At 40.4% G+C, this 22,231-nt stretch overlaps 1 protein-coding gene across 9 annotated transcripts in view; it reads right to left on the minus strand.

Annotated features, from left to right (window-relative positions):
* The window catches only part of DGKI (diacylglycerol kinase iota), a 453,056-nt gene that overhangs the window by 293,101 nt on the left and 137,724 nt on the right, over nucleotides 1-22,231 (minus strand). For all 9 annotated transcript variants that reach the window (XM_035723279.1, XM_027573716.2, XM_035723281.1 and 6 more), the window contains exon 2: nucleotides 9,474-9,582. In XM_035723279.1, coding sequence (XP_035579172.1) covers nucleotides 9,474-9,582 — 109 coding nt within the window. The remainder of the gene's footprint in view (nucleotides 1-9,473; nucleotides 9,583-22,231) is intronic.

Below are 22,231 nucleotides of genomic sequence, written 5' to 3' on the forward strand. Positions count from 1 at the left end.
CTCTTCAAAGGCTATCCATGAACTTGGAAGAGTGCAAAGTTTTTCTTTCTAGTCCCTGGTGCCTCCCTTACATCCTGTCTGTCTGCAACCTCATTTCCTGTCCTGGTTTCCTCACCTTCTATCATATTCTGTCTGAGTCACTGACTTGCAGTCACACTCCTTGCTATTTCTCAAGCAGGCTAAAGAAGCTCTCACATCAGGTCCTTTGAATTGGCTGTTCCCTTAACTAAAAATTGCTTACACGAGATACCTACATTGTGCCTTCCTCATTTTCTTTTTAGGTCTCTGTTCAAATGTCCCTACATCAAAGGCTATTCACAGCATATGCTGTTTAGTATATCCAGATTGTTCACTCCTCTCCATTTTGACTCTATGTGGTTAATTTCTATTCACTTTCTGGTCATCAGATCAAGTGTTACTCCCTCCAAGAAGCCATCACTGACCCCAAAGTCTAAGTCAAGTTATTTTTTTAGTTTCTCTCATAAAACCATGTACCCTTCCCACAATTTATCTCCGTTGGTAATTATCCATTCATTGGCATGCTTATTTGATTAATGTTTCTTCAAAAGTCCACAAGAATATTGAATGTCCAGAACTTAACTTAGTGCCTGGAAAATGGTAGATGACAAATAAATTTTGAAAAGATGAAAGACTAAGAATCAGTGAATAAATGAATGAATGCACTTTTTTGTTATATGCAACTCCAAGGGGTAGAAAGGGATAATTATTTTTATCTGTCCATTAGTCTAGAGTCATAAACTATGAGAAGTAAACATGGATGCCTAATTAGAAACATGACAGTCTTCTAAAATCACAAACAGAAGAAAAGCCTTTTTAAAAAAAGTCATGCAAAAAAATGAAGCATACCTTTTGCTAGACTACATTTTCCCCATGCCTCATCCTTTTCTTGCACATCTGTCTTGTCTGATACCTAATAAAGTACATTTATAGTAACCTTACCCAAAGAGAAATCTGGACTTTGCCCTCAGCTCTAGGAAGGTCATCTCTCTAAGTGCTTGGAATGCCCTGCCTGATAAGAGTATATGTTTACCTTGGGACCTTGAGCCATGCCAGATAGTCTGAGAGAACTATGATTTATGGTGGGGCTTAGAGCCATATATCAGCTCAACCTCCAGAGGGGCTAGAGATTAAGGTCAGCCATGCAGGAATCAACCATGTCTACATGACCAAGCCACAACTAATATTCTAGACACCAAGGTTCAGATCGATTGACAATATGCCCTATGTACTGTTACACATCATTGCTAGGAGAGGTTAGCACTGTCCACAAATCCACTGGGAGAGGATAACTGAAGCTCCACCTGTGGAACTCTCCTGGACTCTGCACCATGTACCTCTTCCCTTGGCAGATTTGAATCTGTATCCTTTCACTGTAATAGGCCATAAATGTGAGTATAACACTTTCAGTAAATTCTGAGTCCTTCTAGTGCCTCATCAAACATTTTTAGTATGGTCTTGGGGATTCCCAAACCTTCAGCTGATGTCAGAAATGAAGGTGGTCTTGAGGACTCCCAAATTCTGCAGAAAGGTATCCAGCTCGGGTACATTCACACAAAAATAGAACAGACAAATGAACCATTGTGGTTTTCTTCTTACATTTCTGATTCATCCTTCTCTAGCTCAATATTAATAAACATGAGATAGACTTTCCACCTACCAGCTATATGACCTTGGGCCTCTCTAACCTCCCTAAACCTCAGTTTTACTCACCATTAAATTGTAATAATAACTCTACTTCACTCACCAGATCTTAGTGATATTTAAATGTGAAAAATGCATAATGTTCAATGCCTTGCTTACAATTAGAAGTTAATAGATGTTCAATATAGTTTCTATTATTATTACTGTGGTTACGTTTGTGAAACTGAATAAAGGACACCTCATTTAAAATGGAGTCAGGAGGTCAGATGGGGAAGCTGTCACACTCTACCACTCATCATTAATTGCAGACCCCCAACAGGAAGAGACTTACCTTGCATTCCCAACAGGAAGAATCCTACTTTACTACTCCAGCAGGAGGAAAGAATTTCTCCTTGCCCAGCAACAAGCTCAGCCAGTAAAAAAAAAAATACCAAACTCAGCCAATGAGAAATCATCACCTCCCTGAATTCTTGCTTTCCTTCAATGGTCTTCCATTCAAAGCAGCCCCTCCCACCCTCCTCCTTTTCTCTATAATGTTTCTCTCCTTTGATCTCCAGACTCACCTATGGTTTGCCATAGCTTGCATGTCCCAAATTGTAATTCCTCTGCTAGTCCCAAATAAACCGACTTTGCTGGTAAAATAACTGGCAGTTATACTTTTAAGGTCATACTTTTAAGGTTATACTTTTAAGGAGGTTATACTCTCCAGTTTTCCTTCCCTTCTAACCCATAGATGTTGGTATTATCCAAGTTTCTTTCCTTGGTCTTTGTAGCCAAGACTACTAGCCATTCACCAAAATTATTTTTTTTCTTCTTCCTGGACATACAATTAGACCTTATTACCCAGCCTCCTTTGCAATTATGTATGGCCATGTGACTAAGATCTAATCAATGGAACATAAGCATGAGTGACAGGTACCGTTTTCAGGCTTGGCCCATTGAAACCTCCCACAGGCTTTCCTCCATGCTCTTTTCCCACACTGGATACTTGAAAAGTCAACTTTTGGGATGATTTCAGAAGCCATCTGGTGAAGATGTAAGAGCAACTGTCTGGGGCATTGAACAACTATGCAAAATAGGACCCACCTCCCACCCAACCTACCTGGAACAGTCCTGGTCTGTTACATGAGGGAGAAATATACTTCTCTTCCATGGTGTTTATATGTTTGAGTATTTTATTTATTGCAGCCTAGTCTATACCAACTAACACAGGCCTCATATTTTTGCCTGGATTTCCTTTCATTATCTACATCTACCCCCAAGTTACTTACCATGTACTGAAGAACATGTCTAACCTGAGTCCTGGTTTCTTCTGCTCTGAACTCTAATTCTGACATTCTCTCTGATATTTTACAATGCTGCAAAATTAATTCCCTTAGAACATAACTATGATTTTGCCTCTCTCTTGCTCAGGACACTTAAATGATGCCCTATTATTTATAAAATGAAATCCAAATTTAATCTCACATAGTAGATCTTCCACTAGTGATACCAATTTGTCTATCCTTAACCTTCCTTGTATTCACCTTTGTACGTTTTCTTCCATCATCACTCTTCTCTAAATATAGCCATATCTTCCTTCTTTGGTGCCATGTTTTTTTGTTTTTTTTCTGTTCTCCCCACCCAGGAACCTCTTTCTCTCTCCTCTACACATCCACCTTGAAATACCACCTCAAACAATATACAACTCAGAGTATCCATCTGTGCCAGACTGAAAAAATAGTTCTCCCATTTCTAAATGAAGACAACATTTCTTCTGTATCTGTGAGTACTGAGACAAGTCTCTATAGATATACACATGTTTATATAGCTTGATCTGTATAAAGACGGATCTAGCTACCTAAGAGTAGAGATCCATCTAGGTATAGATTTATAGATACAGATATGATTCCTTGCTCTCAAGTTCTACTAAAGTCCTAACAATGGTTATAGGTAAAAAGATATGTGTGTATATTGGTGGGGAGAGGTTTAGAGACTTTGAATAACACAGAGTACACTGACACTAGAGCAAATAATCTACACAAAAGGAAGACACTTGCTTATAAAAATGTTTTGAAACAGTAAGGAAGTTATAAAGATATATCTCATGTAAATGTCCTTACAAATTCAGAAAGGAAAAAGAACTCTGAACTGTCTCTCCCTGAAAATCTTCATGATAATAATAGGTAGAATTTGTCTAGGATGGTTTAACTGTGTGCTGTCCAAGAAGCATATGGCTACTGAGAACTTGAAATGTGGTTAACACTAATTGAGATGTCCTGTCAATGTAAAATTCACAGCAGACTTTGAATACTCAGTATGAAAAAAAGAATGCAAACCACCTTACTGATAGTTTTTATATTGATCACATGTTGAGATGGTAATATTTTTTGATACATTCGGTTGAACAAAATATGGTACTAAAATTAAAATTACCTATTTATTTTTATTTTTTTCAATGTGGCTACTAGAAAATTTAGAATTAGTTTATGGCTCACATATATTTCTTATTGGGCAGTATTAGCTTGGTTAATCACCTGCTTAGAGGCAGAAGTTTAGACCCAGTCACTTCTCAATGACCTGTGAAACTGTGGGATTCTGTGATCTCTCCCAGCAGCCAGTGTGACTTAAAATTCTCACAATTTGGTGAGCTAAAGGACTATGACAGTAGATGAAATCATGCTTCATGTGTCCCACTATTAACACGGCTGAAGAGGGCCAAGGCCTTCACTGATTTATAGTTGGTTAGCTCCTCCTGACCTCTCAGCCAACAGATGCTTTGATCAACCTGACTTAACAGTTTTTGAAATAGGGATGGGATTGGGGAAAATGTTGAGGTGAGAGTCCCTGTCGGGGACAATACCCAAACCCGAAGGTATAAGAGCTAAGGCCTGAAGGCACAGGTTTGTTAGGACCTGCCACCTGAAATAAGACTGAAATGAGAACATGCACACGCACGGACCCATACACACCTGCCTCCTCCTGGATCTTCATTCAAGGTTTCTAAAGATAAGATGACCTAGTTTCATAACCCAGTTTAACCCAATCCTGCGTGAAGACTCTGTTTCCCTAATCTTGTCCCTGAACAAAGTGGTGAGGTGGTGTATAACTGTGTTATGTTTCTACCTGCCTAAGAGAAAGCACTTCTTTTCTTAGCAACTAGAGGAAAGAAAATATGGTCTGGATTTAGAATCTGGCTCTGTTTGTGTTGAACCTATTTTCCACAGCCCTCAGGATTGGAGGAAATTTTCCAAGGAGGGAGGGAAAAAAATGAACTGAAATTAAAATCGACATTAAAACCAACACGCCCTTTAAGAAAGATCTGGATGGCTTTTCCACCATTACTTTGAAAGTTGTTTTAGGCAGTGTAATGGGCAAAAACAAATTATGCAACAGTGGAGAGAGAGTAAGACCCGCCTCCTTTCTCCCTGCTATCATACTAAAAAGCAGAAAGAAATCTCTAAGTACAAATTAAGTCTCCACCGTAGAATCAGGCATGTAGCATTTAAGAGAAGACACACATTATCTATACAACAGACATACTTCTGAATGATCTAACTCACTCTAAACTGGAAACTTGGATTCCAGCCCAGGGGATGAGAATATTTTTTTTTCCTTTTTGAGTATTACTCCCTTTCTGGCAATTTAGCTTGTTTTCCTCCAAACTGGCTTGGCCAATGTGCATGACATGGTGTCCATGGGAGTAACCCCTGTAGGTTGTCACCGTGAAGGTGAAGAGGGGGTAAGTTGGGAGGAATGAGATCAGACCACTGTTGTGCTTTAAGACTTAACACAAAGCATCATACCAGGAAAGAGATTTTAAAAGAGTTACCTGGGATTCAAATAGCATAAACCCATTTATTTTTCAAAAAGCAGCTTTGGACTCTTTGTCTACCAATCCTTTCAGGAACTGGAGATTATCTAAGGCTGATCAACTCCCAGTAAAATGTCCCCTTCTCACTGACTGAACAGAAAAGCTGCAATCAATTTGTCCCCTAACATCTGCAGCCAGATAGCAGGTAGGGCTACGATGCTGTGCTCTCCACTGTGAAGAAGAAAAGCCAAGCAGAAAACACTGTCCCTTCCTTCAAGGAGCCTGAAATTGAACTGAGGACCTAGAATAAGAAAGCAACTAAAACCCACTAATTTGGTTCTAAGGTTTATAAGACAGTGCACCGTGGGTAGAGGTACTGTGAGGAAACAAAGCAAAAACTGAGTAAGATAAACAGAATTAGTTCAGTTGAAAAGATGAGCATGACCTGTCACAGAGCAAGAGAGAAAATCTCTATAGGAAAGAGCAATTTCCACGTGTGTCTACTATTGTCAATAGAAGGCTCAGGTGCCATAGTGAAGACTGATTTGGCTACTCTCCACACATCAACATTCAGGGTTCTATCCCTGACATGCATGGAGGGGCAGGCTTATGCTTAAGCTGCTGGAGTGCATGTTCATGAAGAGTCACCAAGAAAATGAGCTCATGTGAGACAGAGAATCTGGTAAGTCATAATAACTATTTGAGTAAATCACAGCATTGACTTTGAGAACCAGCTAAAAATAAAAGAGGGATAATATATATCACTAAGTAAGGAAATGAGAATATAAATACTTTAAGGAAATTAAGTCTGTGTACCCAACACATCAAACCAATTCCTACAATAGTATACACCTGGCCAAAGTACACAGGTGCCTACAGTCTAGGCTCACCAAATCAGCACCCTTTGGTGTCTCAGGCACCCCCACCAGTAGGCTGCTCCTCAAAGCCCTTTGCACAAAGATATTTAGGAAACAGCTGTGCCCCTTTCTGAAGACTTTGGCATGAAGTCAAAACAGGACCCCTTTGGGATTCTACAATAAGTATAAATGTAGGGACTAAGGTTTCATTCCAGCTTTTAATTCACCCTGAATTGTCTTGCAACTTCAGATGCACCATGAACAGCTTCGGTATCTGCTTTTTCACGGGTGAAATGCAGAGAGGGGAGGTGACATAAGTCAGGGGGTCAAAGTCCTATAGACCTTTGAGATGATCCTCATTCCCCTAAGCCCTCCCCCTCATGTGGGAGACACATACAAGGCTCCAAACCAAATCAGAGATCAGTAAATAGTAAGAGTGAATAAGTGAAGATTGATCATTTCAGTGCCTTTAGTCCAGAAGAGTGGGCTGATGGAGGCGGAGAGGTGGTCATGCTGTTTTTCCACAGGGGGCCAGGCAGGGGGTGGGATGAGGGAACAGCAGAGACAGATCCAGCCCGTGGCCTGGGCTTACACTTTTCATCAGAACAAAGAAAATCCTGGTTCAGCAACTTGAACAGACCAGCAAACCTTAGGTGACATAAATGAAACTGGTGAAAGCACATTTGTTAGGAAAAGCCAAAAATTGTGAAGCAAGGGCAAGTCTTAGCAAAAAAAAAAAAGCTTTAAAATGTTTTAGGCCATCTGCTTCTTCCTCTCTTCTGAGAAAAAATGTTTTACATGATCATAATAAGGAACTGTAGTTGTTGGTCACTGTTTGGCTTCGGTTCACTAACAGCAGTATCAGCCCACAGTTAATTTTTTTTTTCATTGTCACATCTTTAGAGCTCCTTGCACGTCAGATCTTCAAATATGCCCTCAGATGGAGTGTCTTCAGAGAAGGCTTTCAGCATTCCCTCCATTGTTAAATATCCCCAAAGTGTTTCCTGCCATGCCATAATTTCACTGGGGCACCATGACAGGGCGCCCACCATCAAAGGAGAGGGAGGAAGAAAGAACTTAGTTCTTACTTGCTCTTCCCTTGCTATGTAGTGCAGCCTCCCACCACTAGCCCAAAATACCATTCTGATGAAATATTAGAGTGCATACATCTCTACGGGAATCAGAAAATAATACCTTCTTGCCAAGCTTCGGCCCAAGCAGGACACTTCTTTTTAAAAGCCTTTTCTGATAACTATTTCCACCGGCAAATAGGGATGGAGCATCCTTCCTGGTGCTCCATGACTCTGGGCCCCTCTTTTCCAGGTGCCACCACCCTATATGCTTGCTGTTGACTTCTTGTCTGCCACCTGCTTCCCAAGCTTCTTGAAGGCAGAAACCCCATCTTCCTCCCCTCAGAATCCCAAGGAATGAACGCAGGCTCTAGCACAAAGCAGGGACTCAAATGTGTGATGAATTAATGAATTGACCCATTATTTTCTTTCTGACTAAATAAATCTGCGGGCTGCACCGTTTACAAAGAACTTTCACACTTACTGCCATGTTTGATCCTAATAACACCCTTAGGAAGTCTCCCTTAGAGAGGGGCCACAATTGTCCCCGTCTACCGATGAGGACACTCAGACTGAAAGAAATCAAGTGACTTGACTAATGTCACACATGGGGCAAAAGGATTTAATGACTTTTTCTATGTCAACAATTTAAACTACCCTTCATTAGAATCCTGCCTCTCAGATAGGGTCCTACTACTTTAGGTTAGAGGATTGTTTTGGCATCATGAACATTAAATCCACTGGTTTGGGTCCCTGACTCATAACGTTCTCATAACTGGACCAGGAATGTTGCTCTTTGATCTTATTTATCTGCTTGTTTATACATTTAATTCTTTTTGATTATATAAACACGGGTATGAATATATTCTATATTCCATTACGATTTAAGAGTTTACCGAGTAACTGGCCTGGAATAAAGGGAAACTCCAGGAAACGAGCATTCTTCCTGAGCACCAATGCAGCATGTGCAGGTGCCACCAGAGCATTCTCAAGACTCTTATCAAGGAAGAAGCTGCATCTCAATTAAGTCCAATCTTCTGCCAGGTACTTCATAAAGGTAGGCAGCATACATTGGCATGTGTCCAGAATGTAAAATAAGAATGTCAATTAAGTACGTGCTTGGGAGAGAGGAAGAATTATTTTAATATAAAAGGACATTAAATCATGACATATGGGCTAAAAAAAATTTTAATTAAAAAAAAAAAGCAACTCTTTTCCCACCCTGCCATGCTCTTTCGTATGGGAGAACATGAATTATCCTCACTGTTCAATTCAACCACAAACACTAAACAAGAATCACCATCAAGACCAGACTGGCAGAATTTTAGGGCAGCCCTATTCTACCTTCAAGCTGCTCCCTACATTCATCCCTTCAGGAAGAGACAAAGCCTTTCAGTCCATAGTGATAGATGTCTTTGATCAAGAACTTGACTCACTGAAGAACCTCAATAAATGTATTCTGATTGATTTAAGAACTTCAGAATGCAATCTTCAGCTCACGTTAATAGTTTCTGTGGATGTCTTTTGGTTAAAATTGGCAACTATACCCAAGCCACTGATACCAGACCCATCTCCCTTTGTGTTGGGGGCAGAAGCGTATCAGACAGGAGGGCATGAAGTACCTAAAATGTAAAATGAAATCATCTTCTGTCAGGGAAAAACAAACAAACAAACAAAAAACCCCAAAAACCAAAAAGCAAGCTCCTAAAAGGAAAAGAAGGCAGTCTGAGCTGAGGAAATTAAGCTTAGATGACACGAAGTTGCTAAGGGTAAGCTCTATTCATCGTCAAGTTGGCAAGAACAATAGAGCATGTGCACAGAGATACTTTTTATCTCACAGCTGCAAACCCAGGCAGTAGCACCTCAAACGATTCATGGAGTTTTTATTCTAGTCTGAAATGCATCCAATCTCATATACAGGAGCTATGTTGCTGGAGGTTTGAGAATGGAACTATGGCTTAGGTATCTGAAGATGGGTCGGTGAGCAATATTGGAAACGATTAAGTCTTGCTTTGTAGCCATAGGGATCCTGAGAATGAGAGAGACACACATACAATTGAATTACATTGAAATGAAAAAGCCAACACCTACACTCCAGTCCAGAGTCGCTCTGGGCTCCTTCGCTGGACCATTTGCCACAGGAAGGCTGAGGGGATGTGCAGGAGCCAGGTGCTGCAGGCCTGCCCGGGAGATTGCTTTCCTGCAGCCAGAAGAAAAAAACAAACAAACAAACAAAAAAAAAACACACAAAGAAAAACCAACATCAGAAGGTCATACGCAGCGAAAAATTTCCCTGGGGTAAAAACAATGCCTGAATTAGTCTTCCACATGCAAAAACCTTTGCAAATGTATTGGAATCTATGTCTCTGAAGTGCATGACCAAGATAGAGGGTGGCAAGTCTCAAAGATGGGGAGATTGAGGGGACCACTTTGGGGGGGGCAGCACTGCTTCAGAAATAGAAATTAAAATGTAAGCCCCTATTCAGGGTAGAGGGCAGAATGCAGGTCTCTCTGTTTACAAAAAAAAAAAAAAAAAAAAAGACCAAGGGCCTGGTGGTGATAATACTTGGACAATTTTAAAGCTGTCAGAGGCTAAAGGAAAGAAAAGCAGGCTCCTGGGGTCTTCTATTGAAATTCCTCCATTTCCCAACAAAGTGTTCTCCAATCGGGTCACAGCGCCAAGTTCAGTCTTGCTCCTCTCAAGAACATCCTTAAAGTTCCAAATGGGAAAAGACTGATTGGTAGCTGCCAAGAAACGGCACATGCTGAAAGAACACTATCTTACCAAGACCCACGGAAAGATAAAACCAAAACACGCGGCTTAGATTAGGTTTGTAACGTGGAACACAACAGAATGCAGGTCAGAAAGGAGGGAATGAATCAGGAGAGGTTGAGAAAGTCAGTCCTGACCTTGGTCTGCAAAGATAAGAAATGAGAGGAGCTGCTTTAAGCAAGCAAATATGACAAGGGCAGGGGGAAGGGAAGGGAAGGGAGATGAGAGCCTGGTGGACTGAATGAGAACAGCAAGATGGAGGAAGAAAGCAGGGAGATCTTGTGATACCATCATTAATAATGTTAAGTTCAATTTCTGCAAAGCTCCATGAAAAATGCCAGACAAGAGTCTCAAGCTTCAATATAAGTGTTGATTAATGAATTAACTAAGTGGCTCCCTGGAAAGGAGAGGGGGGTTTTCCCTCCACAGGACTGTCCACGTGTGCTTTGAGAATCACCTGAACTAGAATCAGGTGGGTCTTGGGACTCTGCAGCTGAGCCCTGAGTAGGTCTGAGACTGCGGCCCAGGAATCTGCATTGACACATGCTTCCCTCTGTAAGCTAACTTTCAAACCGCTCTATGGGAGTGTGGAAGGACTTTAAAGAGGATATGAAATGGAGAATCTCCCATATGCACCCTCAGGAAAGTGAAATTTAAGAACTTAGAGACTGATTTCAGGTTAATGCCTAATTTCCAGAAGACTAGAAAGCTATCCCTCAACCAATGAACATCCACCAAGATCGTCTCCCCATCCTCAAGCCACTGAACTTGCTGCTTGGACTCAGGCTAGACTCCCCGCTCTTTGCACTCCTGGCCATAAAAACAGCCCACCCCAAATTGTTAATGGACTTGCCTGGGGCTTGCTACAGTTTTTGTGTCCTGAATTGCAACTCCTGTGCTATTCTCGAATAAACTCAATTTCTGGTAATTTGAGCTTGCCTTGGTTTCCCTCTTTCTTTAGGTTGACAAGAGCAAGTACATTTGGGCAAGTGGGGGAGTACTAACTTACCCAGGTTCATCAAGGCGGGGGAAGCCCTGAAGGAAAGCATCAGCAACTTCATTATGTACTTTACCCCCATTAGCTCTCAGCATCCTATCTCAGAGGATGTGAACACTGCAGTAAGAATCTGCCGTCTTGGACACTGGACCTGCAGACACACAGGGTGCCCAGGGAGGCCCAGATCCTCAGACTCCTTCACCCATCTCACTATACAGAGGAACAAGGCTGCAGACAGGTAGATGGGGGAAAGGAAGGCAGTGATGGCCAGATGTACAGTGAATCCCATCAGGACTGAGCCCCTGAAGGGAAAGGAACTTGCCCAGGAAAGGGGGAGGAGAGCAGAATGTAAAAGCTCCATTGGAATCTAAAGGCAGATAATCTCTCTGTTCTGTTCACTGATTTCTGCAAACTCCACCCAGAAATGGGATTTGTAATTGACCAAGATCAACAGTAACCCCAAAACCCAAAGAAAGGCTGGGTAGAATCCAGAAAAGAATCCAAGATCATGCAGCCACTGATTAATGGTCAAGTATGTCTAAGAGCTCAGCAAGTGCCCACCCCTTTTATCCCCCTCTCTTATATTCCCACACAGGAAGTCTCAGAAATAACATCAAGGTCTTTAGTAGTTGGAAGTAATCCCATTGACTTGCCAGCAGCCTACTTTCAGAAGCTCCCACTGGGTCACACACAATGTACTTGCTTTATGTAATCCCCCAAAGAGTCATTACAAGTGTGTAGACCTTTAATGAAGACATTCCGATGACACAATCTTCTCTTTCCTCGCTTCCATCAAGGCAAATAATTAACATCAATTTTGGCCCCTTCACTGACACCAACCCTTTTGGGTTCCCAGAGCCAATTACAAAGTTGGCAGACAGGTGGGGGGTGGGGAGTGGGAAGTGGGGGGTTCCTCCAATATCAAGCAATTCTCAGACACCAGCAGGGTGTCCCAGAATTCAACTTAATTCTGACACTATCTAACCAGAGCTAGCATTGGATTCCATAGGCTTAGCGTTCAGTCCTACAGGACCACTCCCCACCCCCACTTCAGATGCCAGTCACAAGTCCCAGGCTGTTACCTGGGCTTCTGGCCAACCAGCTACAGATCGGAGGTTCCAATGACCTCCTCCCTAGGTTTGATTCATTTGTTAAAGTGGCTCACAGAACTGACAGAAACACTTAACGTTTATCCATTTATTAAAGGAGATGATAAAGGATATGAATCAACAGTCAGACAAAAGGGATACAGAGGGTGAGTTATGGGGAAGGGGTGTGGGGCTTCCATCCCCTCTCCAGGGGCCTCATCTCCCAGCACCACCACCTGCTCACCAACCTGAAAGCTCTCTGAATCCCATCCTCTGGGTTTTTATTGAGGCTTCATTATATAGGCACGACTGATTAAATCATTGGCCATTGGCAACTGATTGAACCTTCAGCCTCTCTCTCTCCTCCCTGGAGGGAACGAGGGCTAGGATGGAAAGTTCCAACCCTCCCATCACAAGATCGGTCCTCGTGGCAAAAGGCCCCCACCCTTGGGTGGGGTGCAAAGCCACCTTCATTAACATAATGAAAAACACCTCTTTTGCTCTTATCACAGGTTTCAGGAGTTGTGAGCAGAGGTCTGTGGATGAAGACCAAATACATCCAGATTACCAAATATAAATTGCTTATAAATCACAACATCGTAGCCCTTCACCCCAAAGTATATTCTGTTCCACTGCACAATAAGCCAAGAACACTGGAAGATTCTTATATGGTGCTCCTTCATGGCCCATGCATTTTTCTCCACCTAAGTTCAAGAACTTGTGTAACGTTTTTCTTTAGGACTTTTCTCTGGCTTTGAAGGAGGGTGTATGTGGTTCTGAGTCACGGCTTCCATCACAAGAAAATCAGATCTCTGCAGCATCAGAATTCTACAGGTCCCACCTTTGATTCCTTAAAACACAACATAAGGGTCAGTGTTCTAACAAAAGATAACAAACAGTGCCTGATCACAAGGCCTTGGAAGGGCTGAAGAATTCCTAAATGTTGGGTTACTGAGGAAAATACAAGTCCCTCATCTTTTCCATGAATAGCCACAGAGAGTTGTGGCCAGAATAAAAAAGAAGGGAGGGAATAGAATTCTGCTGGCCCAGTGAACATCACGGGGCAAATGAGCTGAACTCTCCAGAAGCTGGAGACTCTGACCACCAAAACCTGTGTCCCTAATTAAAACCACCGGGAGGGACACGCTGCCGAAATAACCAGATTAGGGCATGAGGGCTGTGTGTGTCTCCAGAAGAGCAACGTGGCAATAAGAGAACATAGCTACCAACCTTCGACCCTGACTAAGCCCTGCAAGAAAAGTACAGTCAAATGGCACTCTTTCCCAACCAGTTGAAGAGAAACGATTAAGTAAGGGCTTTTGCTGCTTATTTATTCCTCGTTGTCGGTACAAATTTAAGGGTGGTTTTCTGTAACATGAATAGGGGACAATTGTATACGTACGACACACATAAACACTTACTAGAAGGAAAATAAGTAAGAACCATCAAAGCGGTACCGGTTTATAACTGTAAAGGGGCCTCACAAGAGGTTATTACATAACAAGGAGAATTGGAGAAAGGTCTGCAGGAACTACAGCGAGGTAGGAGGCGACTTCCAATTACAGCTTTTTCCATCTTTATAAACAGCCGTGTGAGAACATCCTTTTCTCCAAAAGCTCATGTATATATACACCTTTTGTTCCAAAATAAGAAAGCAATTTCATTATTTCTCAGACCTCAAATAAAATTAGTGTAAGTTAGTTTTCTATGTGGTTCATCTTGGTTGTAGGAGATGACATTTCAGAGTGGTAGAATTTGGGGGGTGTGTTGAGGTGGCAGGGGTTTTATGTTACAAGATGCTCTGGTAAAAAAAATCAATGGAGTTTCAACTTCTCATTTTTTTTTCCTCCTGCCCAGAATCCTCCCAAACCTACAGTCAGTGAGACAGTGAGATCCTTCCTATTAATTTTACAACAGCACTTTGTTGGGATGGCTATAATGGCAAAAGAATCTTTGAAAAGGACAACTGCGATACTAACTGTGAAACAGATACGAAAAGAAAATATTCTATAATGCAGTTCCAGCGCACCAAGTCAAGGTTAATGTCAATTACCTGCCATGAAAGACCTCAAACATATTTAAAGTATAAAAGCCATCATACATTTTAAATAGCAATCTATTATTTCCTTTACTTCATTCAATAAGACTACAAACTCCTAAAGGACAGGGCTCAATTCATCTACTAATCTTATTACATTCTAGCCCCGGGGTAGACACAGCAAATATACTATAAATGTTTTCTGAGTTAATGAATGAACTTGACCAAAAAGCTAAGCAAAACAGCTTGCTGATTAGATCAAGGGTTGAGAAATCTGATTAGGAAGATCTGAATTATATCCCAGCCCGTGCATTTCGGTGATACACTTTGCAGAGAGGGCCAGAAATCCTTCAAAGCAGCCCTTTAAAGAAAAAGGCAAAAGAGGTAGAATTCAGGGTTAAGAAGCCTAAGAGACGTAAAAACGGCTTTGTGATCAGCGTAAAATAAAATCCTATTGCAATAACATTTGTAAAGGGCATAGGATAGTGTTAATATTTTTATAATGTATTTATTGAAAGAAATGTGTGGCATATACTCTTCACAAAGAGAATTTTTTAAAATCTATGGGAAAACACCCAAGTGGTTATTTAGCCAGGATACCCTCTAATTATCCATTTTGCAATTTTCTCTCAATTTGCTCTGGTTCCACCCTGGTTCCAAGTTTATAAGGCAATCCATCCCCATTTTGCCAACTCCCTTTCTGGGTGATTCTATGAATAGAATAGAATGAGGACCCCGCCTGCTGAGCAGAGAAGCACCAGAGAATCAAGAGTTTCCCTTAGCCAGGATGCCTCCTAAAAGAAGCAACTGACACATTAGAGATTGGTGAACGCATCTCCTTGTTTTAGAAAAAGAAGCAGCTGTCTAGAAAGATACTCCATACCTTGGTTTAATTCTCCAAGTGCCTCAAAAGGGATCTTAATCACTGTGTATGTGTTGGTGTGCTTTCCCCCATATGCTATTTTGGTACTTTGTTTATATTCAAAGCAGCCCACAATGCTCCTTGGTTGATCTAGATGAGCTGCCTGCACTGTTAAGGATAGTCCACATGCTTAAAAAAAAAAAAAAATTGTCGGGAACTCCACATAAACTCCAAATATCCCACTGGAGATTTATTTAGGGCAACAAACCTTGTGTAATTATTTGAGCCTAAATCCTAATCCATATTACATATGAACACAAAGTAGTTTTTGACCATTTGAATGTATACTGAAATTTTTGAGAACGTAATTATTATTGAAACAAAGGTTGTTTTTATTTTCCTACGGGTTGTAAGTCATTCAAAAAATTGCTTCTGGTGTTGAATCTTCAATACGGTATGCCTGTATTACTCATGTTTTCAGCTGTTACTTTCACAGTGATTCTCCGAGAGCTGTGCTCAACCTTGGTCTGTGGTGGAGCTTGACATCAGTCTATTTAAAAGTTTTCCAGGTATTTCTAATGAGTATCCTGGGTTGAGAACCACTGTTCTACATAGATGTGCAAGCATGTGACTACTTCATTACATCTGCAAATGTGACTAAGCCCTGGCATTTACACATTGAAATATATTCATTCATTCAATGATGTATTTACTGAATGTCTATTTTATACCAAGCACTGTTCTAGACGTGTAAGATGCATGAATGAATAAAACAGATATAAATTGCTGCCTTTGGGAAGCTTATATTCTAGCAGGAAATACATTTTGCCAGGTACAGAATCATTTTACAGATCTTACATATCCCTCACAATGAGGGAGGTACTTTTATTATACCCTATTTTATCATTTTAAAAAAATGATACTAGAAAACAGTTGTATGTCCAAAATCACGCAGAGAGGAAGAGGTACAAGTGGGATTTGAATCCAGGCATCTAAATCCAGATCGTACTCACCTAACCATGACACAAACCCACACTTTTATGAAATTTTGACAGCACACATGTACGTAGCAAAAAGACATACAATACTGCTTGACTCTTACTATGCCAATTTCCAACTGCCTCAATTATAAATGTCCCATCTCCACAACAAGAACCTAAGCTTCTCCTAGGAAGAGGCCAGTCTGGGAGGCATTCAAGTGTACAGATTAAGAACCCACTTGACCTTGCCAATCACTAGCTATATAGTCAAGGTGCTTGAACTCTCTTAGTCTTGGTGTCCTTATATGTAAAATAAGAACATTACCCAACTCAGAGGCAATTTTAAAAGAAGTGTGCAGGGGGCACCTGGGTGGCTCAGATGGTTAAGTGTCTGCCATGATCTCCAGGTCCTGGGATCAGGATCGCCGGGTCCTAGGATGGAGCCCCACATCGGGTTCCCATCTCGGCGGGGGGTCTGCTTCTCCCTCTCCCTCTACATCTCCCCCTGCTTGTGCACTCTCTCTCTCAAATGAATAAATAAAATCTTTACAATAAAAAAAAAGAAGTGTACAGCATGCTTGGCACATAGTAAGCAGAAACAAATATTCACTACCATTATTATTCTCCTACATATAGGCAGCCCCACAGCATCTAGCCAAAGCTAGGTATGTGGTAAATCTCTGAATACATATATGCCTTTTATTTGATTCCGGTCAAATATTCCAAGTTCCCCGGACACTTCCGTTCATTCAATAAACATTTAACAAGCTTCCATTATGTGTCAGATAGTTCAAAGGGGTTATTCAAACAGAAGGTTCTTCTTCAACTCATGGTAAATAATTCCATGATTGCCAAAGGAATCATTTGTCCCCCACAACCTGCCTACCTGCCCAATGAAAATTAAAAAGCACCATGCTCTCCCCTCTGACAAATTTACCAACGTGTTTTTTTAAATGTCATCCAAATGCCATTAAAATTATTTAATTATATTCATGTAAATGAGATCAATACCAAAAAAGGCATTTTTTTTGTTGTTACTGAACCTGTAAAGCACCCGGGCTGCTAAATGCCCCTGAGAACTTGTGAACTCATCTGTTAAACAGGATTTATTTCCCAAGCCTAATTCATCATAACTATATTCCTACAGCAAGGCCAGCATTGGCTTGTTGTGAGATGTGGCAATAAAACTCACTTTAAAACAAGGAGAGAGATTTCCCAACTGGGATTCATCAAGAGTTAATGACATTCTTCTTAAGGTATCAGTTGAGGGGAAAAAAGTAAACCTTAGGAATGGAGAAAAAGAATCATACTGTTATGGGTTGAACTGTGACCTTATTTGGAAATAGGATCTTGACAGAGGTAATCAAGTTAAAATGAGGCCACCAGGGCAGGTCCTAATCCAATATGGCTGATGTCTTTATAAAAAGGGGAAATTTGGACACAGACACACACACAGGGAGAACACTGTATGAACAGGAAGGCAGAGACTAGGGTGATGTGTCTCCAAGCCAAGGAAGGCCAAAGGTTGCCAGCAAACCACCAGCTGCTAGGGGAGAGGCCCCAAAGAGATTCTTCCTCACAGACCCCAGAAGAAACCAACCCTGCCAAGCCCTTGATCGCAGACTTCTAGTCTCCAAAACTGGGAGACAATACATTTCTATTGTTTGAGCCACTGAACGTGTGGTACTTCATTACAGCAACCCTGGCAAATACACATACTTCAAAAACAGACCCCAAGTTTGGATATAGTATGATAGGGTTTGGCTAACTTCAGAATGTTGACTTCTCTTTTCCAATTGCCCCATGGAACTTTGGGTACCTTCCTGTCATAATGCTACCTTGCAGAAACTAATAATATTTAAACAGAAACACATTACTATGAAAAACCACTGTTAAAAACAACATTCTCATACAAATAGATAGTGAGCATCTGACAAAGTTTTATTTAACTCATTAAGGAGGTAGCCAACAGCAAAGACAAATGCAAAATCAAAGCGTGTATAAGAAATTGAGATTTTTGATAGTCAGAAAAGAAATAGCTAAAAAGATTGTAAATAAAACAAATGAGCAAAGAGGAAACAAAGAGAGAGAGAGGCAAACCAAGAAACAGACTCTTCACCATAGAGAACAAATTGATGGTTACCAGACGGTAGGTGGGTCGGGGGAAAGGTGAAACAGGTGATGGGGGATTAAGGAGGGAACTTGTAATGAGCACCGGGTGATGTATGGAAGTGTTGAATCACTATATTGTACACCTGAAACTAATATTACTGTATTATTAATATTGCTGTATGTGTGAATTTAAATAAAAACTTTTAAAAATACAAAATAAAATAAAATAATTGCTAAATCAGATGTAAAATTAGTTATCTTTCTACAGGTTGATAAGAACTTAATTCATGTGGCACTAACTTTTCTTGTGGTCTACAAAATCCCAACTTATCAGTTTTTCATAGGTTAACCTCTTGTATCTTATGGGAATATAAACTGTTCAGCACCTCCATCAGTTTGGGATTATTAATCAAATATACAGAGACAATGAAATTATAGTGCCCAGAAGTATCAGGTAAGAGTCACGCAGTAATAAGGTCCTACTTCTACTGGAGCAGGCTAATTAGAATATGTTCTAGTAAGATAAATTAAATAAATAATAAACTTAAATAATTTTTAAAAGTCAAATAACCATTTTTCCACTGTCAAAATTTGGAATAATTTTCTTTTCACTACTCATGGTTAAAATTATTATATAGAATTCCTGTGTAGTTCTACACGTGTCTGGAATATTCTAGAAAATCTCCTAAAATAAATTATCTCACTCCCCAAATAATAATAATAACAACTTATTCTCTATCTTCTTCAATTTCCATAATTTTGGCTATTTTCTCTTAGCTTGGAAACTGATTCTGAGATGGAAGTGTTCAGGAAGTTTACTGGAGAGTTTGTGGGGAGAGTTTGTGAGGGAAGCAGAACTGGCAGTGAGAAGCTGAACTGTGATGCACTTGCCACAAAGTCCGCAGCTGATCGAACGTGAGGTTCTGGAGCTGGAACAGCCCTTCAGAGCTGTTCTAATTTCAGGCAGAGACGAGACCTTGCAACTCCACACCCACCAATCTTTGGGTATGGGCCTCCCCTTGGAGAGCATAACCACAGGCTAGAGATTCTCTTACACAGGTGCCATGTCTGAGAAGGGGCGCTGCTGTAGACCATCGGCAGCCAAGGCTCCCGGAAGCCGGAAAGAGGAGCAGTTTGGTCTTGGGAAGGCATGTGGGCAGCAAAATAAGCACCACTACACACTTCTAATACTCATGACAAACTTAGGAAATGGGTAATTTTATCATGCCCGTTTTGCTAATGGAAAAACTGACATTAAGCAGTTGGAATAACTTATATAAGCCATACAGCTAAATAAGTAATAAGACCAAGACTGGAGCCCAGATGTCTGGCTCCAAAGGCTCCATCGCTCAGCATACCCTCTGGAAGGGAGAGAGAGAAGAGAAGAATCCAGAGATAGTGCAAGATCTGGGTGTGCAATGGACTGAAAGTGGCCATTGACAATGCCCTGGTGTCACGGTGGGTGAAGGATATTTTAAAAATAGCATCTAACGTTCAAATGGAAGTTGTTGAATGCTGTGATGGAAATGCTTTCTCTGTCTCCTCCATATTTTCCACCTGCACCTAAATCTTCAGGGAAGTCTACTCCTTGTCTTAGAAGCAGCGGAGTTTTATGAATGTGGAAATTGAAGCAGCTGAATTTTACATCTAGGTCAATGAATACAGCATAGATGTTGCCTACTGGAATAGAAAGATAATCCAAAATTGAACAAATTTAGAAAAAGCATGAGCCTGAGAACAGAAATAACCTTAAGAACATAAGCCCTCCGGGAATTCACAGAAATTTTAGGGGAAGGGATTTGGATTTCCATAGGGCTCTTCCCAGTAAAACTATCAACAGGAAAAATTTAACGTTGGAGCCTCCCTCTCCATTTCCATGCTAACACTCCACTCCCTACCCCCTTCCATTTCCATCATCCTGCACCTACAATGCCTCAGACACAATCTTGCTCAACTTGTGGTATCACTGAATAGATCACCCAACACAATTTTGTCACCTGAAGGGAGTTTAGGATATGTCTCTCATAAGAGTATCTGCATTCTCAAAGGAGACTCATAAAAATGCAAAAATTTGCATGACCCAAAGGAATGGAGTCAAATGACATTCAAAGTAGTTAAAATAATTTTCCTAAGGCACAATCCAGAATATTGTAAATACAAATGAGGTATGGGGTGGGAGGTTGGGGTTAGAAGCAGAGACCTGCTTACCTACTTTGAGGTCAGCCCTAGGCAAAATGGATAGGTTTGCAGAGAGACCCAAGAGCATATCTATATGTTGAGAAGACACTGCCAATTTGTATCAGTAAGGGAAGGGTCCTGGCAAAAAAACTGAAGATTTTCCTCAGATTGTTCTAATAAAGAGACTGTAATAAAGCTACTAGTTAAAGGTAGGATTAGGGAACAAACCACTACCTAATCTCAAGACCTACAATAAAGCTAAAGAAACCAAGAGCATGTGGTATTGGAGAAAAGGGGTATCAAGGCACCATGAAACCAGAGAACAGGTCTATGGTTGTCTTGGTGCAGTAAGCCAGAATTAGTATAAAACTAATCCAAGTCTTAGCTTTCTCTTTAGCAGACCAAAGAAGTCCAGGCACATCAATCTGTTCCCATATTTCTTATTTTTCAAATCTTTTAGTCACATTTGCAACTCTACTAAATTCTGAGATAAACTTGGCTCTCAGCTGTATCTCTGAGTGCTAGGTGGACAGCAAAGTGACTTATTTGAGGTCAAATAGCTAGTCGGTGGCAAAGCCAGAAATAGAAATCAGGTCTGTTCATCCAGCCCAGTTTGTCTATATTATCAATGTATGACCTCTGTCCCTCCCATCCAGTTTGGCCTGCAGGTATACATTTTCATTTCTCTGTCTCCCTAGCAACTAACTCATCATTCCCCAAATCTTCATGTTTCATATATGTTTTGCAGGCCTACTTGCAAAAGAAAGAGAAGGAAAGAAAGAAAGAAAGGAAGGAAGGAGGAAAAAAGAAAGAAAGAAAGAAAGAAAGAAAGAAAGAAAGAAAGAAAGAAAGAAAGAAAGAAAGAAAGAAAGAAGAAAAAGAAAGAAAGAAAGAAAGAAAGAAGAAAGAAGAAAGGAAGGAAGGAAGGAAGGAAGGAAGGAAGAAGGAAGGAAGGAAGGAAAGGAAGGAAGGAAGAAAGAAAGAAAGAAGAAAGAAGAAAGAAAGAGAAAAAGAAAGAAAGAAAGAAAGAAAGAAAGAAAGAAAGAAAGAAAGAAAGAAAGAAAGAAAGAAAGAAAGAAAGAAAGAGAAAAGAAAAAGAAAGGGAGGACCTGGCAGCCATCCATAAAAGGAGGGAGGGAGGGAGAGGGAGACAGAGAAAGAGAGAGGGAGGAAGGGAGGAAAGAAATGTAGAAAGAAAGAAAAGAAATAATGATAAAAACTTTCAACAAACCAGAGAGAGAAAAAAAATGTCCTCAATGTGATAAAGGGTATGTATGAAAAATCTACACATAACATCATACATGAGGCTAAAGATCAAACCCTTTCCCCCTAAGATCGAAACAAAGTAAGGATGTCTGTTCACACCACTTCAGTTGGACATTGTACCAGAAGTCCTAGCCAGTGTAGTAAGGGAGTGAGAGAGAAAAAAAAAAAGTAAAGAAGAGAAAAAAGCATATATGCCGAGAATAAAAAAGTAAAACTGTCTTCATTTTCAGATTGTATGACCGTGTAAATTGCTAATAATCTACAAAATCTACCAAAATTAATGTGTGACTTTACAGTCATAGTATATGGAAGCTATATTCAAAATTCAACTGTATTCCTATACATAAACAACTACAAATTGAAAAATAAAATGTTCAAAATATCATTAACAATGGCATTCAAGAATGTGAACTATTAAGGGACAAATTTAATAAAATATGTATAAGACCTTACACTAAAAGCTAGAAAACATTATTGAGAAAAATTAAAGCAGTTGTAAATGAATGAAGGTATTATATTTGTGTATTTAAAGACTCAATACTGTTAAGAAGTCAA

The sequence above is a fragment of the Zalophus californianus genome, chromosome 12, assembly GCF_009762305.2.
Source record: "Zalophus californianus isolate mZalCal1 chromosome 12, mZalCal1.pri.v2, whole genome shotgun sequence".
In the NCBI taxonomy this organism is placed as follows: Eukaryota; Metazoa; Chordata; class Mammalia; order Carnivora; family Otariidae; genus Zalophus; species Zalophus californianus.